This window comes from Anoplophora glabripennis, unplaced genomic scaffold (assembly GCF_000390285.2).
Source record: "Anoplophora glabripennis isolate ALB-LARVAE unplaced genomic scaffold, Agla_2.0 scaffold245, whole genome shotgun sequence".
NCBI lineage: Eukaryota > Metazoa > Arthropoda > Insecta > Coleoptera > Cerambycidae > Anoplophora > Anoplophora glabripennis.
In genome coordinates, this window is record NW_019416417.1 from 202,779 (window position 1) to 227,425 (window position 24,647).

The 24,647-nt window shown below is 31.8% G+C and overlaps 1 protein-coding gene across 1 annotated transcript; it reads left to right on the top strand.

The window, feature by feature from the left end:
- The first annotated feature begins 389 nt into the window (after positions 1–389).
- Positions 390–11,492, top strand: LOC108905282 (general vesicular transport factor p115). The gene is made up of 4 exons (XM_018708084.1): positions 390–546; positions 608–2,158; positions 8,361–8,795; positions 11,033–11,492. The coding sequence occupies exons 1-4, from the start codon at positions 469–471 to the stop codon at positions 11,390–11,392; spliced, it is 2,424 nt and encodes an 807-aa protein (XP_018563600.1). The 5' UTR covers positions 390–468; the 3' UTR covers positions 11,393–11,492.
- Positions 11,493–24,647: the final 13,155 nt, after the last annotated feature.

Below are 24,647 nucleotides of genomic sequence, written 5' to 3' on the forward strand. Positions count from 1 at the left end.
AACTTATCTAAACTAGGGGCCAATGCCAATTCTTTTGGTACCTGCTTATTAAAAAATAATTGTATACTGAGATTTAGAGTCTAATGACGCAAATATTATAATGACTGGGTTGGATCGGCTACGGACCCTAAAGTAAATTAAATGGCCTGAAGTAATGCACCTATAGTAATTGTTAATCAGAACGCATCTTGATTTTGATATAAAATCGTAAATTGTTGAACTGGCCCTCTTTAATTTCTTTAGTGTCGACACCTAGTGGTAGATAGACGAACTAATCTATTATTTCTTCTTCCTCTGCTAAATTTCAACGTATGCAGAACCGCAGATCGTGCAGTGGAGGCACCTGAATTCCGGACCTATCTACATTCATATGAGTTGAGTTGTCATATTTCTGACGTGTATCGTTTATGTTTATCAATCTAAGAAATATGAATTGAAAGTTAAATCAATAAATTAAAGAAAATAATAATGGAATACTTTCGAAGTGGTTTAAAATCAGTCCTAGGGGCCCCTCCTCCTGGAAGTCAACCTACGGGGGCCGAAACAGTAAGTACTTTCATTTGATTCACGAACATCTGTCAGTAAACACATAACCTTAAAATTTTAGGTAGAAAGACTAGTTAGTAGAGTTAGTACATCTACTCTTTTAGAAGATAGAAGAGATGCTTGCAGAGCACTTAAAGCTCTTTCAAAAAAATACAGGTTAGAAGTGGGAGCGCAAGGAATGGACGTTTTAAGACAAGTGTTGGAGTTAGACCGAAGCGACTGTGAAATAATCGGTTACTGTTTAGATACTTTGTGTAACATAACATCTAAGGAAGTTTTTGAGGAGGAAAATGAAAACAACATTAATATGAAAGTAAACGTGGGGGAGCAGTTTACAGAAATGTTTTTAAAAAATCCAGAAAATGTAAGCTTAGTATTAGGATTCTTAGAAGATTATGATTTCAGAGTACGGTGGCCAGCGGTTAAGTTGCTTACGTCTATCATAGCTTCTAAGCCGAAAGAAATACAAGACATAATTTTGGTAAGCCCTATGGGTGTTTCTAAACTAATGGATTTATTATTAGAAAATCGAGAAGTCATACGAAATGATGCATTGCTACTACTTATCAATCTGACCAAATCGAATGCTAACATTCAGAAAATAGTAGCGTTTGAAAATGCTTTTGATAGACTCTTTGACGTTATTAGCGAAGAAGGTTGGACAGACGGTGGTATAGTTGTAGAAGATTGTTTGTTGCTTATGCTAAATCTGTTGAAGAACAACACAAGTAATATAAATTTCTTTAAGGAGGGTTCTTATATCCAAAAACTATCTCCTATGTTTATTTTACCTCCCAATTTAGAAGAGATAGGCTGGAGCCCTCAAAAAGTATCAAATTTCCACTGTGTCCTACAGCTGATAAGAACTCTAGTGTCTCCAAATAATCCCGTACAAATTATAACTGCATGCCAAAAAGCAATGAGGAATGCTAATCTGTTAGAAGCGCTAAGTAATATTTTAATGGCAAGTGGTGTGCCTGCAGATATATTAACGGAAACAATAAACACTGTTGGAGAAGTCATCAGGGGTAATTTAACGAATCAAGAGTATTTTGCAGGTGTTTTAGCTCCCTCGAATCCACCTAGACCAGCCATAGTTGTACTTTTAATGTCGATGGTCAACGAAAAACAACCATTCGCCCTGCGTTGTGCAGTGTTATATTGTTTTGAATGTTTCTTATTTAAAAATGAAATCGGACAAGAACTTGTGGTTCAAACTCTACTCCCCAGTAACGCAGGCAATGCTGCCGTCACTACCGGACAATTATTGTGTAGTGGTTTGTTTAGTAACGATCATTTAAGTAACTGGTTTTCAGCTGTAGCTCTATCACATTGTCTTATAGAGAATCCTGCACAAAAAGAGCAGTTGCTTAGAGTCCTGTTGGCCACTAATTTAGGAGCACAACCCGTTAGTTTACTTCATCAGTGTGCAGTGTTTCTGCAGCATACCAGTAAGCTACAAGCGAAATTAGGTATTTTAATGTTACTAGCAAACTGGATGGCACATTGTCCTCAGGCGGTCAAAATTTTTTTAAATGTACCTGGAGCAATGGCATTTTTGACGGCACAGACGTCTGCAAGTGAATATGATAATAACGAGGAATTGTTACAGGTTGGTTCTCAAATGGTAATTTTGTCATAGTTAATTTAAGATAAGAACAGCGTTCCTACTGCTATTTTTTTTTAAGAAGTGCTTATATATTTTTTCTTTATTTTTGTTACTACAGTTAAAATGTTATTACAACCTTCAAGGGACCGTTTGTTTACTGTTGTTATCACCGATAGACGTAATAAGCAATTACATATATTTTATTTAAAATTTTTATGGAAAAAATTAAAAATTTAAAATACAAGTCTTTAAGTATGTACCGGGTGGCCAACTAAGAATGGCTGCCGGCCATATCTCAGAAACAAATCATCGCACAGATTTAGAAAAAAAATTACATTGAGGAAAGTGGCCCTGAAAAATTGCTGGAAAATCTTTGCTAGTTTCTAAAATGTCTGATAGATGACGTAACCGCCACGAGTAAATAGAAAATTGGGATTTTCTCCATATTATACTGAATTAAGGGGTATTGAAAATATATGCAGTGTAATCCTTAAACAATGTTGACTCTTTTTTGTTTAGCATTTTTTGCTCTATCTCCAACAATAAAGTGGTGGGGAGACTTCAAAACAATTTTTTTATTTTTTTTTTAAATGCCGATTACTTCAGTTAGCCCTAATGGAATTTAACAAATTTGGCCTCGTTGCAAAGAGCTTTCTTTAATCTATCGTCTGCATTTTAAGCTATTTTTATTTAAAGATTACCATCGCCGCTAGGGAGTGTTATATGACATGCTTACAAATTTCACAATTTTTCTTTAGAAAAATCAAATGGAATGGTATGTTTGTTTTTACATGATGAAATAGAATATTGAAAGCCTAAGACGTCAGTGAAAACCGTAACTGGATATCTTTTGTCTAAGGGTAGATATTAGCACATAAAGTTTAAATTATGAATTTACGCATCCTGCTGACGTAATATGAGTTGCTTACCACTTATAGACAGATACGATTCTGAAGCTACCAAAGAAACTATAATATCTTATAAAATATAATAATTAAAAATGAATAATAATAATTAGAACGAATCTAATAGTAATAACAACAGGGTTTATTGAAAAAAACGTAAAAATACAATATATTAGACCCTGAATGGATAATCTAGAATCTAGATGCTCAAAATACTGTCCATCATTTTCAATACAAGAAATCACTCTCTGCCGAGTGGATAGAACAGAAGTCCACTGAAATATTTCCTATTCTTTCATCTCTGGTAGAAAACACAAGCTTTTTTATTCCACCTCATAAATAAAAATCTAAACAAGTCAGATCTGGACACCTGGGTGACCAAGAGAATAAACTTCCACGCCCCATCCACCTGCCAGGATTTGTTTGTTCGAAAAATTCCTAAACGTATGCAGAGAAATGCGAAGGGCAGCAGTCTGTTGGAAAGATTCATTTCTTAAATTTAGATAACGTTCTCCATTATGGCTTTCATTAACAACAAAAGGTCCAATTATTTGTCTACAAGGAGTTCCATACCATACATTTACAGACCAGCAACCTGTTGCACTTCTTTTATCCATTGTGGATTTTCCTCTTCTAGTATGATGAAGTCTTTCAGGATATTGTACCGCATAAACCCTAGCAGTAACAGTTGCATTTGTCATGCAGTCGAAGAATTGCTAACATGTCAAATGCTTTTTCATTTGCAAGAATCATTTTAATTTTAGGAATTAATTTAAAATCCGAAACACAAATTCAGTTAGAAAGGAGGAAAACACAATAACAACCATGACAATCTGAATATTTTTTTATATTATTTTTGCATTGTCTCAATGTCGCAGCCTATTTGTTTTCAACGGCCACTTTATCAATTTCGTAGTCAAATGTAATAATTATTCGTAATTTAAACTTTGTGTCTACCCTTAGAAGAAAGATATTGAGTTGCGGTTTTCACTGATGTCTTAGGCCAGGGGTCGGCAAGTAATTTTAGGTAGAGTCCAGATACTTTTTAAAATTTTTAATGAGGTCCAGAAAAAACTCATATTCCTTACTAATTTTTTATTTTAATTTGCACTCGCAAAATAATATGAAATACAATAGATAGGCATATTTGTATTCAAAAATCAATGGAAGAAATTACATTTGCGGTCTTGAGCCAGTTTTTTTACTGACGTACTAACCATTAAAAAATGATGAGGGTAGCACTCAAACGTTTTGTTATCTACAGAAAAAAATATTTTTAAATAATTTGAGTAATTATATTTTCAAAAAATTTTTGGAGGTCCAGTTATTTACCTTCCGCGGTCCGGATCTGCACCGTAGTCCGCCAGTTGCCGACCGCTGTCTTAGGCCTTAAATCTCCATTTCATAGTGCAAAATCGAATATACCATTCCATTTGATTTTTCTAAGAAAAGTTGTGAAATTTGTAAACATGTCATATAACGCTCCCTAGCAGCGACGATAATCTTTAAATAAAAATAGCTTAAAATGCAGTCGATATAGATTAAAGAAAGCTCTTTGCAGCGAGGCCAAATTTTTTAAATTCCATTAGGCCTAACTGGAGTAAGCGGCATTTAAAAAAAATTGATTTGTAGTCGTCCCACCACTTTATTGTTGGAGATAGAACAAAAAGTGTTGGACAATAAAGAGTCGACATTATTTAAGGATTACACTGCATATATTTTCAGTACCCGTTAATTCAGTAAAATATGGAGAAAATCCCAATTTTATATTTAGACGTGGCTGTTAGCTTACCTAGTGGCCATTTTAGAGCAAATATTTTCCAACAATTTTTCAGGGCCACTTTCCTCAATGTAATTTTTTTGCCTAAAGTTGTGCGATGATTCGTTTCTAAAATATGACCGGTGGACGTTCTTAGTTGGCCACCCGGTACATATTTGTGTTCAAAACATTTTGCATGCTTCATTTTCAATGAATTGTTTACGAATAGAGACTACTTTATTTCTATCCTTCCAAATTGTTGAAATCGTAGTGTGACACGCTACATTCTTTTGCTTGCTTGCATTAGTTTCTCTGTTTTTTAATCTCTATATTGTATGTGATTTTTCTTCTTTATTAAACACTTTTTTCTTCGACATCGTGATAGAAAGTGGTAATTAATTCATATAATATAACTGTATGCATAGATAAGTCGTAATTTGTCCCAAACATACTAACTGGTGTCAAAAGCGTGGATGTCAGCAGGGCGGGCGGAAGGGCAGTGCATTGGTTTTAAGGCCATATATCACTATTGGTCGTTATAACGGACAGATTCTATGGTGAATGTATATAAAAACGCGTCGCTAAATCCGAAATGTCGTTGTAAACGGTGTCGTAGTAAACAATATTTTAAATATGGTATTTCTATAGGGTTAAATGGGGACTTCCAAATTCCAGATATCCTTTTTTGCCTTACTTTATAATTACACTTGCATAAATCCAGCTACTACATTACTAAAGATGTCATTATTTTCAGAAATAGAACTATTACTTAAGTTTGATTTTCGGATAATCAAATTGAATCTGTTCTTGCAATCCAATGCTTTAATCCGAGCTTTAATCTCATCCTGACTAGTCCGAAATTGATCCTGTGAAGGAAGATATTCATTTATAGTCCAGAAATTAGACTAATATTCTAAATATGGTTCACCTCATAAACTAAGACTCCTCGTCATTTTACAACAAAAAAGGTGTCTTGAATTTTTTTCTTAATACTAATCTATTCTTAGAAAAAGTGCTGGCAACTATAAACAACAACGATAGAAATAATCAGTTTCGACACAAAATCAAAGCAGATATTGAAAATGGCCACCTTCTGCTAAAACGCATGATTCCAATCGTATTATCATTGATTGTCTCGCTCGTTAAAAAATTCCTGGAGAATTTTGTATGACATCAGAACTTTGAATTATTCACTTTCGTAACTCGTTTTCATTTAGTACAGGTGTCTTATACACAAGAGACTTGAGGTGACCCCATACTTAAAAATCACAAGGATTTATATACGAGCTGACCAAGTTTGGGGACCTGCGCGTCCAATCCAGCGATTAAGAAAGGTATTGTCGAGGTACTGACAAGCAACAAGCCTGAAATGACATACAGACATACAAAATAAGACTATTTAGCCTAACTTACCTATACCTATATTCAAAAGTGCATGCCTCCTGAGATATAACCTTCTAAATATAGAATAGATAACCTATTTTTTTCAAATAATTTGAAAACTATTTTTCTTAGAAACGTCAAATTTGGTACACTTATTTTTTTATATAAGGGCAAGGTAAATATAGAATTTGGAGAGAATATATTTGGAGAATATTCAAGATGTTCTATTTCTAGTGCCTGTGCGCCACTGGCTATCCCGTAACTTTTTTGTGTGTACGCCAATGACGACATAATTTATATTTTTTAAAATAAGCACTATTTTAGAAGATTTTTTGCTCTTAACAAAATTTCGATATCGTTTATGGATTTCGAGTAAGATTCACATTTTTTATACATTAAATATAGGCAAAAATTCTGATTTATAAAAAATAATTTATAACTGCAGCCTCAAAGCAGGGAATAATAATGAAAACACGTCACATTAAAAAAATAACTACACATTTTTGGTATTATTATTATTATTATTATTATCAATCAATAAAATAAAAGTCAACACCAATATTTTAAATAAACAATATCAACTAATAATGTAAGAAAGTCAACATTAACATTTTTAATAAACTGATATTTGTAATCATGTTAAAATAATGTTACAGTAAATGCTCAAAGTTACTTTCTTGTTCTTAAACGCAATATTAATTCTTCGAAAATTAGAAATTATCCAATAATTGTGCATTACCTCTCATAACATTAATTTGATGTTGTATTCTTTCCCATATTCGTTTTCTGTATTTATTGAAAAGTTATTTTAAACTGTGGTCCTCAACGCTCCCCAAATGAAATAATTACATGGGTTTAGGTCCGGGGATCGAGGTGGCTATTTTAAAGGGGCATTATTTCCTCTACCTATCCACCTGTTAGACCTTTAATAACCTGTAATACCTACCTGTACCCTGTAATACCTTTAACCTGTAATAACTGGTCTTTTAATACTCTATTAAAGGAACTTTTTGAAAGCCAACCTCTGCCGCTAAACGCCTTTTATTTACTTGAGGAATTTCTTCGACCCTTTCCAAAATGTGTTCCTCCAGCTGAATAATTCCGGCCGTACATTATCCACGATTTAATGTTACAGGTCAAAAACGTCCTGTTTCCCGAAGGCGTCTCTTTGCATTAGCAAATGTTTTGTGATTTGGAGTTCTTCGATTAGGAAATCTTTCAGCATATGTTCGAACAGTAGCACAACAATTTCCTTCACAATAACCCAAGACTAATAACATATCAGTTTGTTCAGCAAAAGTATAAATTGCAATAAAAAACAAAGTAAGCTAAAATTAAATCACAACCTTTTAATTATTGTTATGAATTTGTTTCTCTGTTATATGGCACCTCGTACTAAAATGTTCTATTTATCTTAAACTGATTTTATATTATTTAATGTGTAAAAAATGCCAATTTTACTTGAAATCCATAAACTATATCAAAATTTTGTAAGTGGCAAAAAATCTTCTAAAATAGTTCTTATTTTTAAAAATATTAATTCTGTCGTCATTGGCGTACATACAAAAAAGTTACGGGATAGCCAGTGGCGGACAGGCACTAGAAAGAGAACATCCTGTATATGTATTCTCACCAAATTCTATATTTACATTGCCCTTATATAAAAAAATATGAGTACCAAATTTAAAGTTTCTAAGAAAAACAGTTTTCACATTATTTGAAAAAAACTAGGTTATCTATTCTATATTTAGAAAGCTATATCTCAGTAGGCATGCACTTTTGTATGTTTGTTTGTAAGTTAGGCTAAATAGTCTTGTTTTCATCCAAGGAACCTGTGGTCAAACGTTGTCCATCCTTTTCAAGAACACCTTGTATATACCATCACTCGATAAAATTAAATTGTTAAATTATTACATTTTAATTATTCTCTCACTTTAGTTATAGTTCTTTTTCAGTTAGTGCTATATTCTTTATAAAATTTAGAAACTTTTACATCTACATTCGTAATGAATTTTAAAAAAGTAGCCGTTGGAACATTTACTACTTAAGTACAAGAAAACTTAGCCTAGGAAAACATTTAAAGCAGTTTGAAAACTGGAATAATGTTTCGACTCAATTTTCAATCCACTTATTTTGACAGAAAAATGTTTTATTTCAGAGTCTTTGTGCATTTATCATGGGACTATGCGTAGCATTTAATGACAACTCTGTGCAGAATTATTCAAAAGAAAATCTTTCCCAACTTATAGAGAAACGTGTAGGCATAGAAACGTACTGCAACAAACTAGGGGAAATATCGAGACATGAAGTGTATGCAAAAGCAGCGAAGCAACCTCAAATCAAGGCCAAACATTCCAGTGAACTCTTATTAGAATTTGAGTTTTGCAAATTATTCAAGGCATTAGAGGGGGTTATTATTCAAGCTCTAGGAGTGCAAAGAGATTTGTCAAATGGCATCTCAGAATTGAGTTTAAGCGTGCATGAGAACGCTTTGTTGTTACAATATAAAGAACTTATAAGGGACCAGGATAAAAAGCTGCAGGATCTTCAGCGTAATTTTAATAATGTGCAAAGGGAAAAAGAACAGCTAGAGGTAAGCAAATAATTAATTTTAAATTATATTGTTTTTAATTTAAAAGAAAAATAAAGCGAAGTAATATTCAAATGTTTTTCAACGTTAGATTACACTGAAGATTCCACTAATAAGTGATTTTGATAAGAAAATATATAATATTTTCAATGAATCTAAAAATTGAAAGAATCTGTTAACTTTTATGCCAATTTCAATATTTTTGGGTAATTTCTCATATTTTTCGAAGGGATAGGCGAAAAGTGATTAAGTTGCCTCTAGCTCCATTTTCAAGAATAATTAAACTGCAAATTATGCATTTCAATATATTGTTTTGTTTTTAGAGATTCAGACGAATTTTGATTATATTTTCTATACATTATTTTTGTGATGACATGACTGTATTATTTACATACTTTTTTTTGCATGTGTTGTACTCAAATATTTGTTTATAATGAGTTTTTCAAACTTTTTACCATTGAAAAAAACTTGACCTGTATTTTTTTATTTTTGTATGAAATCATTACTCAGCAGACAATTTAAGAAAATATAAAAGTGAATCAAATTTGGGGAATAGTTGTGATGTGTTAGACTAGACTATGCTTTAGTTGTGCCATCTGTTAATGGGAAATTCAACTAAAATCTCATACCACTGTCTTTTTATTTACTATTATAGAGACAGAGAGGTGTTACTTACATCAAAAGTTTTCTGTAATAACATAATCTAATCACGGTGATATCAACGACATATGATTCGAATACAAATTTTTAAATTCAAATATAAATCCATATAAAGTTATTAACAAAACTGTTTGTACGGCACCACATTTCTGATTTTTCATTTATAACCAAAACTTATATTGTAAGAAATGGGTCACCTTGGATGAATCAGATTTAATATCAGACTGAAGTAGTAAAATTTAAAAAAATATATATTTTTTTTATTTTGCAAAGTAACAGAAATAATCTAACTAAATTTGGTATGTCACCTTTTGATATATTGGTTGTCTTATTATACTGTACTGTGGTTTTAGTTTTTTTTTTTTAGATTTTGTCATAAAGTAAATTATCTTGAAAACCTTTTTTTGGTTTCTTTATCCCTTCTTCTTTATCCAGTTTGGAGTAGTATTAAACAAAAATCTATGGCTACGGTATTGTGACTGATGTCTAAGAATATGAACAAAAATTTTTCACATATAATTAAAAAATCCATAATAAAGAGTGAATAATTTTTGCTTGGTACAGGGAAGTACTGCTTTTTTGTTAAATTAATATGGTTGTTTGTATTTCATGAATGGTTGCTTAGAGAAATTAAATTATTCCAAGTTTGGATAATATAAAGGAGTAGTAGATTTTTGTTCCAAATTTCACATGGGTTGTCACGTTATACGAGGTTTGATAAAAAAAAATAATGGATTGTTAATTTGGCTACAAAAAAAATCACAAAAAACACTGATTATGAGATCAGTCTTACTCACTCGCTCGCTAAACACAAAGTATGGCAGTTGCCTGAACATTGATAGATGCCTACGTCACTAACAGTGCTACCAATATACAAAACAATATTTATCTCGTTAGACAAGATACAACACACGCAATTTGATCGATGATTGATTTACTTTTTGATCAAACCTCGTATCTCGTAGAAGTATTTGTAAAAAAATGTTCGATAAAAAAATCCTATTTGTTTTCATATAACTATCGTACGCTATCTGGTTCAATATTAAATCTGATTCACTCAGTATATTTTTCGATTTTCTGAAATTTGCATAAAATTTATAAAAATAATAAAATTAAAAAAATTATTTTTGTTTTGTAATTCAATTGTTTTATCATTCAAATATATGTGAATTTTTGTATTCATAAATACATTAAATACATCCATATCTTACTAAATTATTGTATTATGAAAAATAATTACTAGTGTTTTCATCTTAACAAAAGATATAAGTATATAAATAATGTTTATATACAACATTCGAAAAAATATACAGTGTCCCTTTTAAAGAAATAATAATTTTGCATTATTACTAAATGAAACAGAAGTTAAGAAAAATATCACTGACTAGCTTGTAAGCAAAAAATAATAAATTTAATAATTATAAAAAATATTCAATATCTAAAAACAGAAAAACTAATCAAAATATTAAGATACAGTTCTCGTAGCATAATTTATCTCAAAAATTCTATGGAAATATGAAAAAAAAACTTCCAAAAGCATTGAAATTGGCTGACCTTGTACATTGATTTATTATTTTTAGAATCAGACATCAGAACTTGTACAAAGAAACAATGAACTCGTGGACCAAATCACTCTTCTAAAAGCGCAACTAGCTACCCTGGGTGGAACCAGTAATGGAACCACTACTCCTGCACAAAATTCAACTGCATCGCAAACCAACACTGGCGATTTATTGGAGAGAATCAAACAATTGGAGAAGGAAAATGAAGAGAAGGATTTGGAACTTGAAAAAATTAGGAAAGACCAGGACGATCTGCTGGAGCTACTGACAGATCAAGATTTGAAATTGAACTCGTTTAAAAGTAGACTACGAGAGCTGGGTGAAACGATAGAGGATGCCGATTCATACAATAACTCGGAATCGGAAAATGAATCTTAATCGTGTGCTTTTATTTGATTTATCATATTTTTAAGTTGTCAAATTATATATTGTACGGTACTGTCATTGTATTTATTACATAAATTTTGTGTTACTTTTATTACTTGTATATTTATTTCTTGTTATGATGATATATATTTCTTAGTTACTCGAACCGACTTTTAATCCATATGCTGGGAGGTTTTGAAACTTGAAGATCAAAGATTTTAACTATCGCATAAAATAACCCACAAAAATGTTCTTTTGGGTCTATTTTTGAGAGTAAATGCACCAAAATGACTAAATATTGTTTAGTTCGACAAAAGCTACAAAATTATTTAAACTAAAATAGGCGGGAAATTCTAATTTATTTTTTTAACAGAACAGTTTTTACATTTAGTTTCAGTCGGGGAGCCATAACTAATTTTGAAATTTTATGTTTAAAATTGGCTAGAGTCTATATCGGGTGCCTGTTTGTCAAGCCATGAAGGTCTCGGTTATCTTATGTGATAGGTCGAAATTCGGTAATGAATAACGTGCAGAAATCTGAAATATTTAAAAATTTTTAAGACTTCTATGCAGCAGTGGTGGCTGGTATGGGGGGGCTCTGGGACGTCGCCCTCCCTAGAAATTTTTATAGTAAAAAAATTTAATTTAGTTTGCTATGTTATCTAAATAATTACATAGATTAACCTTATGAAACACATTAAAAAGGAAATGTTAAATTTGCAATGTACAGCCAATTTAACTCGACTTGCAAAATCCACTTGAAAAACCCCTAAATCTGTAAAATGTTTACAGTGGTGGTCATGGTTACCGTCGCGCAGCAGTGAAAGATGGAGTCGGAGCAGCACATATTTTGCGGTTTAGGCTCTGTTTAGTCTGCTCATAAACAAATAATAGTTAATCACCGCTTTTTTTCTTATTAAACATAATTTGTTTACATGTGGCGTAAAATTTTGTTACCTACATAAGTATTGTTTCTTGTGTGTTTTTAAAAGTTTGTAAAAGTTTAAATTAGATTGCAAAGACAAACCAACAGCACTTACAGTGCTATCTATTGAAAAATCAATGGTGCCAGAAATACAGAACTTTAATGAAAAAGTAGTTGAAAAAGTTTAATGGACTTTCACTATAAAAAATAATGTTGAGCACATCTTCCCTATATTTCAATAGTACTTAAAATAAAACTACGCAATTATATCGGATATTTTTCTCATTACTTTGTATCTAAATTTTTCCGCCCTCCCTGGTATAGAAGACAAGAGCCGCCACTGCTATGGAGAATTCAAAAATAGTAAAATTTGGACTTTGTACATCTGCTTTTAAAAGTTTATAAGGAAATACATGGATTTACAAGAAAACTACCCCAACGCGAACACTCCGATTTCCAAGATTTATATATATGCTGTAAAATATAAAAAATTAAGAGACCTTTTTTTTATCGCCGGAAAAATATACTTAGGGGAGTCAAATCCACCCTCAAAGTTCGCCCCCAAGACAGTTTTTTCTAAATATCTGGGATTCTAATCAATATTTTGGAATGAAACAAAATGTAAATTACTCCTTATAAAAAATAAATGTTTCACAAGTGCCTCCGTGTTTGGGGGTTGCTACCCTTATTTTTTATTTCAGAAAAATAAATTTTTTAAACATTTTTTATATACAGGGTGACCCGCATAAGGACCGACACAGAGCAGGTGCATATAGGTGTGTCCAAAATATTGTAATTTAACCAAACTTACCTATATACAAAGTTGCACCCCTGAGAGTTATTAGCCCCCAAAGTGGGGCCCCAAATTTAGAAAAAAATTAATTTCTCTGCAACACTTTACAGTAGAAGAACCAAATTTGATACATGATTTACTGGTCTTTACTGGTCTTCTTTGACTATGATTTAATGTTAATTGAAGCACTACAAGGTGTTCATTGGGGATGACTCACCCCCTAAAATTGTACCAAATTTTTTTTTCATTGACCGAATTGAAAAATAGTAATATTAATTCATAGCAAAACCGTATTAACTGACACAAGATTTTAACAGTGTTCATTAGAAAATAATCAAAAAGTCAGTAGTAGGCTTTATCTTTCAAATTTGATAATTGGCCATATAAATTTTACTTCACTTCTTTCCTAATTCTGCAAAAAAAAACAAGTACCTAGGTAGTGTTTAAATAAGCGAATATTGTATTAAGTAAAGAACACAAATAAATAATAAAAATAATAATTCATATTTTTTCATCAACAATCAGAGGCAATTGTTGAAATAAAATAATTTTATTAGTAATTGACAAGCCTAGATTATATCTGACAAGTTTGAAAGATAAATTCATTGCCTATACTACTGTCTTTTCGATTACTTTCTAATAAACACTGTTAAAATCTTGTTTCAGTTAATATACGGTTTTTCTTGAAAACCATAAAGTTTTTTAAAATTAAATTCTGCTGTGAATTAATATTATTATTTTTCAATTCGGTCAATGAAAAAAAAGTTCGGTACAATTTTAGGAGCGAGTCATCCTCAATGAACACCTTGTAGTGCTTCAATTAACTTTAAATCATAGTCAAAGAAGACCCAGTAATAAACCTAAATCATGTACCAAATTTGGTTCTTCTACGGTAAAGTATTGCACAGATATTAATTATTTTCGAAATTTGGGGCCCCACTTTGGCGGCTAATAACTCTTCAGGGGTGCAACTTTGTATATAGGTAAGTTTGGTTAAATTACAATATTTTTGACACCCCTACATGCACCTGTCCTGTGTCGGTTCTTATGAGGGACACCCTGTATACAAAAATTCATATTTGCTCAAAAAATTTTAAAAATATTATTTATGTAAACAAATTGACAAAATTAAGTTGACCTTGTTTCGGGGTTTTCGCTAAAATCTCTTTTTAAGGTGGGTGAAGAATGTCTTGCTTGAATAATGAAATAAAAGATTAATGTTGCAGCATTGCAAGTCACTATCTTGGAACAAAGTCTGTGTATCAATCACAAAATTGTTTAAAAACTGTTCAGACATCGATTAGTAATATGTTGTGCACTTTTTTATGAAAAAAACATTCTAGATTTTTGCAGGCTTTTTTGAAAGGCATGTAAACTTAGGTGTTACCACCTCATTTCAAATACTTATTTATTTGTACTGTTCCCGAAGTGCAAGTTGAAGATTATTCTTTTATCATTCTTGCAAATTTTAAAAATGAACTTTACTCAGCGATTTCAAATTGTTTTGGAAAGAGTTAATAAAAATTGCAAAGAACTAGTACAGCAATAATTAAACTATGGTTTTAAAGATGCTAATGTTCATTGCCAAAAGAAAATACTAGCTTACAATGAACATTGTTACAAGTGTTATTTTAACGACGTTCCTTCCACAATACAAATTTTAAAACCAAATTAATTGATTAGGTAACCCTCATTTTTTTAAATTGCAAGTACGGTAAAAGATTGATTTTTCACTTGCTGTTTTTTTGGAACAATTAAGAACAAATATTTTATATTTAGTAGGAATGTACAACTCTACATGTCCTTCAAAAAAGCCCAAAAACTATAGGGTTGCCATTTAAAAAAAATCATCAATATTTCTTGGTTGGGACACCCAGGTGTTTGATATACAGAATTTATTCCAAGTTAAATATTTGCACTGTAATTCAAGAAATGAGGTAACTCTATCTACTAGGTACATTTGCGTTTGAAAAAAAAAAGTTTTAGCTAATGTTCTTGCGATTTCAAAACAATACTTAACAAAAGTAATTTCAAAGATATAAACCCTACTTGCCTTTTTTAGTGAATTACAGTGACATAAGTTCAACAGACCCATCTCTAATAACGGAGATGTCATCATGATCTCAATGTGTTGATGTGTTAATTATTAGTTTCTAGCCAACCAAGTTTTTGTATTACATATAACATTTTGGGCTTTTTGGCACATTATTTTGGCAATGTCTCCATTACTATTAAAGACTTACGTACCTATAACACTTTATACACCGTGTCCACCTAGTGCGCGTAAGTCCAATATCTAGGTTAATAAAAGATATAATTTAATTTTTTTTTCTAAAGAGTTGCCTACTTTCCTGAGCTGCACAAAATGCAAATATATTTGCATATACAGGGTGTTCAGTTTTTCCTGGGCAGGTACCTACTTAATTTTTTTAAATGGAAACCTATACTTTTTATGGCATTATCGAATTCTACGTGAAAAATTAACGAGACATTGTCTTATGATCCCTATTAAAATATTGATAGTTTTCGAGATAATCGACTTTCCATTTTTTTCTTATGTTTCGTCACTTCTAGTAGTTGACATAATTATGACTGTATGACAGCTAGAAATTATTTTTTTCAGGTTCAAGAACTGTAGAGTGAAGATGGCTCTTTCAAAAAACGTATCAAAAGTTGACCTGCGATATACGGGTGGCAAAAAAAATCGTGCCAAACCTGATAATTTAAAATTTGAAAAATATCGACTTTTTCAAATAGAACACCCTGTGTTTTATGATTTCATTAGATGCCTTTCTGTAGACCCTATAATTTTTTAATAGCTTTCCCTATACCTAAGTTGCGTAGTTTTTGCAAAAAAGATATTTTTATGTAAAATACCGGATTTGCTGATTATAAAACAAATTCCTCCGCCGCGTCTGTCTGTCTGTCTGTTCGCGATAAACTGAAAAACTACTGCAACGATTTTCATGCTGTTTTCACCAATGGATAGAGTGGTTCTCGAGGAAGGTTTTAGTATATAATTTGTTAAGTTTTTGTAAACATTAACGATATTTGTTGGAGGTGTCGGAAAAAATAAGCCGTCTGGGTGCTTTCAACGAAAACGCTGCCTAAACCCTTTGAGATATAACAAAATAATGTATGGTAGAATTGTTTATCTTATATAGATCTACAGGAAAGTCCACGATGACATATGTCTATCTCTTAAGGATAACATACTATATCCATTCGATCGAGCCGCCCCGTGACTCCGTGACCCCGCGCCTCACGTCCGAGCCGAGGGAGGGGGGGGTGTCCGAAAGTTTATGTAGTGTCACATATCTAACCCATATGCGACACTCCTTTGATGTGGCGTAAATGCCGCTGTTGATCTCGTCCCTTTAAATTGGATGCTAAACGTTGCCAGATTGGGCAATAAAAATTTATATCTGAAGAAAGTGTTGTCGGTTCGAAATATTGAATAAACATGAACATAAAATACTTACACCTACATTTATCACAATTTTCACTTAATTAATAAAGTGTCTGTCTAAACGGGATGATAAATTAGATAACTAATGTATTAAAGTAAAATTGCTATATATGTATTAAATGTAAAATTACACATATTTAATTTTTCATTTTTTTTATTAGAGGTTTACTAAAATTTTGATTGATAGATTTTATGTAGTAGTAAATTCGCAGAATTACAAGTTATTTTATTAAATAGCTCAGTTAGAGTAAAGAATATAGAAAATATGTCATTTTAGGGATAGTAAACTTCCAAATGGTGTTACACTAGTTATGTAAATTTGAAATCGTTTTATCCATGCATTATTAATTCTGGGCGTCCACATTTTTCTATCGACATTTAAAAGAACAATTTATATTATAAAAATTGAATTTTTAAACAATTTTTATAAGAAATTTAAATTTATCTATATAAAAAGTACTTAATAATTATACAATTAATTGTTCTTCTTTAGGAAAGCGAAAAAAATGTATGTTTTTATTTTCTTTCTTGCATTTCCGATACTGATTTAGACATTCTTTGCAACTGCAAATAATTGTTAATAAAAACGCCAAAGTTTTAAAAATAAATAACTATAAATCCACTGTAAACAACTTTTTAAAACACTCCAATACAGCTAACGGCAACAATGTTTACAAAATGGCTATTATATGATTTAACGTAACGTCACTAACAGAAACCACGCGGAGATAAAATATGTTCGGAAGTATTCAGGCTTCATCGGTAATGTATTTAATTCGCAGATAAAAACCGTTCATAGGAGCAGCATCATTTTATGGGCAAAATAATCAAACATTCTATTTTACTCTACAAAATTTATATATCCTTAAAGTTTTGTATTTCATATTTATTCTGTTTATTGCCGAAATAATAGTAAACCTGAAAATATCATCTTACGTTGTCACACAGCTGTTCTGTTTGGAAATACGCATGCGTTCAGTCCCTTTAACTTGGATGTATCTCCATTCGTGTTGCACGAAGTAGCCTTATCTCTCTCAGTGTCGCATATGGGTTAGATATGTGGTAGTGTAACAATGTATGGTGGAATTGTGTATCTTTAGTTTTGAGTTCGTTTGTTGTCCTTAGGTATATAGATATATCGTGAATTATTTTAAAATTAATATTAGGGCCGCATTAGATGAAAGATGATTGATTTTGTTTGTTACGATTTAACTCAAAAACTACTCAACCAATTTTACGGAAAGCTACATCTTCTCGGAGTGACATAGGCTATTTTATATTTGCCCGTGCGAAGCCGGGGCGGGTTGCTAGTTTAAAATAAAAATTAATAACTGAAAAATTTAGATATTTGAGTTTAATAAATAAGTTTTTATGGAAAGTTGCCATTTATTTGTAAACAAAATTAAAAAATCATAAAATCGCTACAAGTGATTAAGAATTAGCAAAATATGAGAAATGTTTGCTAGCAGCACGTATTTACAAAACAAATAATCTAAATTTACAGAGATTCCCACTGTTTTGAAAATGTGAAGAAAAGGTTTGAATGAACAGCAAATGCAAATTATGAGAAAACTACCAGGAGACATGAAAGTAACAACGATAATATTTAGTTTAAAGTTGGGGCGTCTGTTGTTGAAAATCCAAATATTAGTGCCAGGAAATTATTAGTAACCTTGGAGTTTTTAAAAGCTTGACAAATAAAATATTAAAGAAGAAGTTTCATCCGTATCATATTGAAAATCAAGCACTGTTACCGTAGTTAGGAAAGTTATTAGTGAAATTGGAATTGGAGATTAAAAAATTTCGATTAATAGAATTTTGAAAAAAGAATACTCAATCGCAAGCTAACTTAAAATAAATACACTTATAATATTTTTCCCGAAAAAAGGAACGGGCGCAAACCTGGTATTTTACATAATAGTGGGTTTTCTGTAAAAACTACGCAACTTAGGTATAGGGAAAGCTATTAAAAAATTGTAGGGTCTACAGAAAGGCATCTAATGAAATGAAAGAGCCATCCTCACTCTACAGTTCCTGAAAAAAAAATAATTTCTTGTCATACAATCATAATTATGTCAACTACTAGAAGTGACGAAACATAAGAAAAAAAAACAACGAAAACTATCAATATCTTAATAGGGATCATAACACAAATAAATTTTTCACGTAGAATTCGATAATGCCATAAAAAATATAGGTTTCCATTTAAAAAAATTAAGTTGGTACCTGCCAAGGAAAAACTGAACACCCTGTATATGCAAATATATTTTCATTTTGTGCAGCTCGGGAAAGTAGACAACTCTGTAAAAAAAAAAATTAAGTTATATCTTTTATTAACCTAGATATTTGAGAAAAGCGTTCTATCCAAATAGGTAAAAATGTTCTATTTTAAAAAACATCTGCTGGTTTAAAATCACAAGAAAATTTTGTCCCTTGAATGTCTTTATTGTCAAACTTCACTGGGTATTATATGTATTTATTCTGTGGTTATAGTAGTTTTACGCATTAAAAAAATGAAATTAATTCATGAATTTGAATTTATTGAGGATATTGCAAGTCTATTTTTTATTGTAATTAATCAGTAGAGCCTAATTTGAACATTAATATTTATTTGATACTAGCGTCTAATAGGTAATTTAAATAATTCGGATTATTTACCTTCCGGTAAAATTCACACAATATTTGACAACTTTGAACCTAACCTAACCTAACTCAAAAACCAAAAATTTTTTATGTAACTTTTTTTCGTAGATCGTATTTATTTATTGTCGCGAATATGTAGTCAATCGTTGTCGGTGAAATTTGCGGACACTCTGTATAAAATTGTGAAAATGCTCTATGTATAAGGAAACTGTAGCTTTTCAAAGAAAACTTAAAAATTTACTCCCAGTAAATGGAGTAAAGTAGGTAAATGTTTTACTAACGAATTAACTTTCGCATTTTATAACCACTGAAGAAGATCAAGACAAAGCATAACATTAGATTAAGAATAGTTTAGAAAACAAAAAAATCTGTTCAGTATAATATATTTTTAAAATATAAGTGGACTTCTGTAGATCACAGTGTTATAAATAAAAATATATGAGGATTCGATGACAATTCATACCTCACATTTTCATGAATGAGATATTATATTCTTCATTAACTGCTTCACAGTCGCAAACGCTACCACAATCTTCTGTCGCATAGATCACTTGCACGGGAGGGCATTTATTTTCAAACTCTTGGATTCTAAGTTGCTCAAAAAATTCTTCCTTGGAGATTTTCTTGTCTTTATTTTTCCTACTGTTCATAATCTCCCAATATCTTTGCTTGAAGTTCATATATTTTGCATACCATTGCTTTTCCTCTGCATTTAAAGATTCTTCGCCACCGCCATCAATTGTTTCTTTTATATTATTGAAAGCGTTTTTAAAATTCACATAGTCTTTATACCAGTCTGAGTTCTCCAACTGCAAGTCGGACGCAGTTTTTTTGGTTTTACCAAATAATTTCGCTTCTTCCCTTGATATGGATTGTTTACTAGCAGCTATAATTTTAAGTGGTGGTTGGTCGAGGATTTTTGATGACTGGGAGAAAATCAAACTTCTAGAGCGTTGAGTTAATTGCGTGATACTTTTTGGTTTCACTTTTCCAGGGAATAATAGACTTCTGGATCGATACGAAATATCGGACACGCGCTTTCTTTGTTTTGCCGAATAATGTTTTCGTCTACCTTTACCCGAATTGTTGTTGATATTATTGAAGTAAATGTGTTCTGGAAGCAGCAAACTGTCTTCTTGGGCTGCAACTCCTGAAAAAGTAAAGTACTAAGATAAACTGAAAAAGGGATAGATTACTGTTATATTCAATCAAATGGATGGAATGGAATGTTGGAAATTGTCCTTTGGAAATCAAATAGTTGCAGCAGAAAAATATGTTAAAAATAAAACTATTAGTCCCCAGTACATCACTTATTGCGTTTTAGTGATACCTGCAAGTGCCAAATTTTGCGAGTGCCTTCTTTATAACGAGTCCGACAAACTTTTCCTCTTCGAAAATTTTCGGCGTCGCCGCGTTTTTGAACGAACGATTCCGGGAACTGTCGTTCTGATGCTATGCTACAATGCGATACATGCAATTTTCTTTTTTATCGGAATGGTCAAATTTATGACAAAACAATTAAAAAATTTTTGTCCGACAAAAACATGCCACATTCCCATTTGTCCACCCATTCCCAAAATGTCAAAATGGCGTCATTATGTATCCTTTTACATGCAAGGTCCATTCTGCGTAAATTGGTTAAGTAATTTGTAAAACGAACAGTGGTAAACTTGTCCGACAAAAATCATGCAGCGTACGAGTAATCCGACCCCCCAAAAATGTCAAAATGACGAGATTATGTTTCCTCGTACATGTACGTCGGACAAAAGTAATACATGATGGAATAATGTATTTTAGAAAGTCAATGTCATAATTTTAAAAGGGACCATTTATTTTTTACCCTGGGAATGGATTCGACAGGAAATTTTAGATCTGGATCTCATCTTTGACCTTGCGATCAAGATCAAGGTCACAGCGAGTTCAAATGATTCGTCACTCCTGAATCAACCCCGGAATAATATGTTTGCGATGTCGATGAGATTGTCATCAAGGTACTCAATCGTGACTTCGGATTTTACCTTGACCTTCAAGGTCATTTGAAGGTTGACTAGAGAAGTCGACCTTGATGACCTCTACACATGTTCTTAAGGGTGCTCGGGGCCCCAGATTGGTGATCTTGGATTTAAACTTGAAGGCCGTTTGAAGGTTGACTTTCTTTTTATATCGCTACCTTAATTATTGAGGTTGGATCCTGGAAAAGCGGTAAACTCCACACCTGAGTACGTTGCAAAGTAATAAGAGGTCAAATTAAAAGTTAATTTGAAGATCAAATCGAGAACAAACTCGTGAATAGTAACGAAACGACCTCGTAAATCAATGATGTGATCTTTTCAATTTTTCACCGTCACTCAATGTCACTTACTTTGTAACGTAGGTACTCAAATATGCATTTTTCAATTTTCAAGCAGAGTTATGCCTTTATTGAATAACGAGACATTTTTTTTCGTCCTTCCAACATTCATTCGTCACATTATTTGTTCTTGCGATTGATTATACCTAACACATTGTATTTCATTAATGCGTTGTCATTTAATTACATATTGAGAAAATTTGCTTTGCAAAATTGGTGCCAATATTACATCAACGTCGGACTAACATTGAACTCGCTGTCAACGCTCAACCTTGACCGCAAGGTCAAAGTTGAGATCACATCCGCATGTAAAATTTTCTGCCGAATGCATTTCCAGGGTAAAAAATAGAATCTCATTTAAAAATTATCAAATTGACCTTCGATTCACGTTCAAGGTCATGGTTAAGGTCAAATTCAGGGTCAGCAACCGCTTTACCCCAATAAATTAAGTCATTTTTGGATCGGAGGCTTCACTGACGAGATATTCACGTGTTAAAATAGACACGTGGTATAAGCTGTGCACTCTAGGTAGGATGGCGTAGCTTATAAAATCAATGACAGTAGTAAATGAACTAGTGACGCGCTACTAAAGCGTCCGCCAACTTTTTCCAAGAAAAAAATACGCCACTGGCGGTTTTTTGTAGAAATAATTTTATTTTGGGAAAAAATATCGAAACGAAATAATAAAATAACATTAGCAAATAGTAACTAATTAAGTAACGAATCCTACAACAATTGCCCAAAACGAAGTCCTTCCGCATCGATACACTTTTGTCATCTTCTAATATATTTATAGAGGAACTTATCAGGACATGATAGCCCCCTAGAAAAAAAAATTATAGAGCAAACTCTACTTATTTTTGGCAACTAATCTATTCCTGCAGTTTCTATATTTAAAGTGAAATCACCCTGTATATTTAAGGAACGCATAGTGATAGCCTCACAAAAAATTCTTACAACACCGTACTAGCAAATATGTGTATCAATTATCAGTGCCGTAGACATGCGGTAAGTCGCTTTCGTTAAGTGAACTTTTACGCCTATTATAACTTTTTAAAAAATTTTATGCATATAGGTACTTTATATTTACGAAAATAAAAAAAAAATACTCCCGTCAAATTTTCGTATTTTCTTAGATTTTGGAGTAAATTGTAAAATACCAAAAATATTTTTTAAATAGGCTTTCAAAAATATTGTCATTAGGTGCACACAGAAAACTAAATTTGGACGAAATTAGAATACAAAATAATAACAAATAAACAAAATTTAAACAAGAGAAATATATAAACATAGTCTAACATTATTGTCAGCAGTCAGCACGAATAAATTTAAAAATAAAAATAATAGCGTGGTGTCCAGGATCAGATTAAAACATAAGCCTATCCTTTTTCTTAAAGAAATTACACTTTCTTATTTGAAAATTATTTCTAATTTCATTTCATTCAGCTTCAGTCATAACATAACTTTCTAAGGTTCATATTATTATTTTTTATTTATTCCTGCTATGTTTACATATTATTTTATGTTCATTTATTATTATTTATTCTTCCAAATTCTTTTCAAAAACTTTCGGTTGCAAAAAAATCATTATTGTGCAATTACCAGAATCTAAGAAAATGCGAATATTTTACAAGATTATTTTTATTAAAGAACGTATAAATATTTTTTTTAAAAGTCATAGGTGTTCCCGAAACATTATAATATTTGAAGAATCGCTGACCACTTATTAGTCGTAGTTTTACACTATGTATGAATATTTTATAAATTAGAATAAGTAAAAAAAAATACTTTTAAAATGAGTATAAATTATGGTAGTTTTGTTAATAGTACATTAGAATCAGTTTCCAACAGTTAGACGCAATCGCATTTGCTTCCAAACAACAAATTTCGAACCTTACGCACAGTGGCGGCGCGTGAACATTGATTGAATGTGTTCTGCTTAGGGTTGTTACATTTGTTGAATTGAATTCCGGGATATTAAGTGCCCGAGAGTCTTTAAATGGCGCCGCAGGCGAAAAATTTTAAAATTTTCAAGGTCACACACGTTTTCCTGGCACTTCTGAATTTCAAGGAACAATGCATTTATTAAAAAAATACAGATTTTTACAAGAACGATTTTTGAAATTGATACCTTTTTGAAATATCTATTCACGAATTACCTACTGACGGTATAAATAAATTGGAATAAACTAAATATATTTTATTAAATTATTGAATATTGTTTAGAAACAAAAAAATCGTTTGTGAAGTTTACCAACGATTCAACGAATTTTAATTTTCCTCGCCGTGTTATGATTTTTTCTTTATCTTTTTTTATATATACGTACATATATTCCGTGAGTTATACGTGCAAATCCGAAATACGGGACCATACAGCAAATTCCCGGTACAATCACAGAAAGTCCCGGTCATACCCATGTGGCTAGATGTTCTTTTAATATGTCGTCAAGATCTGCACTAAATTTATGAGTCCACGAAAACACTATGCTCATATAGTTCTAATAACTATAGGGGCGGTTGGATGCACTTCACTAGAGCTTATATCTAACACTTATGATAGGGCTGGCTAATGGCCCGTGATTTGAGTCTGCCTCGGGTCAAAAATAAATGCCCGGGCGACGTTTTATCTTTCTTNAAAGAGAAAAAGGTCAATACATTAAGTATGTAGTGGATGAGATGGCCAAAGATCGAGGAATTCGTGTACTCCGTTTACCGCCATACCACTGTGAATTAAACCCAATTGAGTTGGTTTGGGCACAAATAAAGAATGAAATCGCACGAAAAAACACCACCTTTAAAATAAACGACGTGAAATTATTATTACAGGATGCTATTAATCACGTCACTGCTGAAACATGGTGTAAGTGTATTGGACATGCACAGAAAGAGGAACAACGTATGTGGGATCTTGATACAACGGTAGAAGTGTTCATAGAACCAGTCATTATTCATTTGGGTGAAGATGATTCTAGTGATAGTGATAGCAACAGTGATATGTGAAATATATAATGTGAATAATGTGATATGTAAGTATTTAAATATATTAATAGTGAAGTGATTATGTGGCAGTGAAGTGAAAGTGTGACA

What these genes read in the sequence shown, in the direction of transcription:
- LOC108905282 (XM_018708084.1), top strand. Translation starts at nt 469, where the DNA reads ATGGAATACTTTCGAAGTGGTTTAAAATCAGTCCTAGGGGCCCCTCCT. An exon ending in AACCTACGGGGGCCGAAACA is followed by an intron (nt 547 to 607) that starts GTAAGTACTTTC and finishes TTAAAATTTTAG; the next exon opens with GTAGAAAGACTAGTTAGTAG. An exon ending in GGGAAAAAGAACAGCTAGAG is followed by an intron (nt 8,796 to 11,032) that starts GTAAGCAAATAA and finishes TATTATTTTTAG; the next exon opens with AATCAGACATCAGAACTTGT.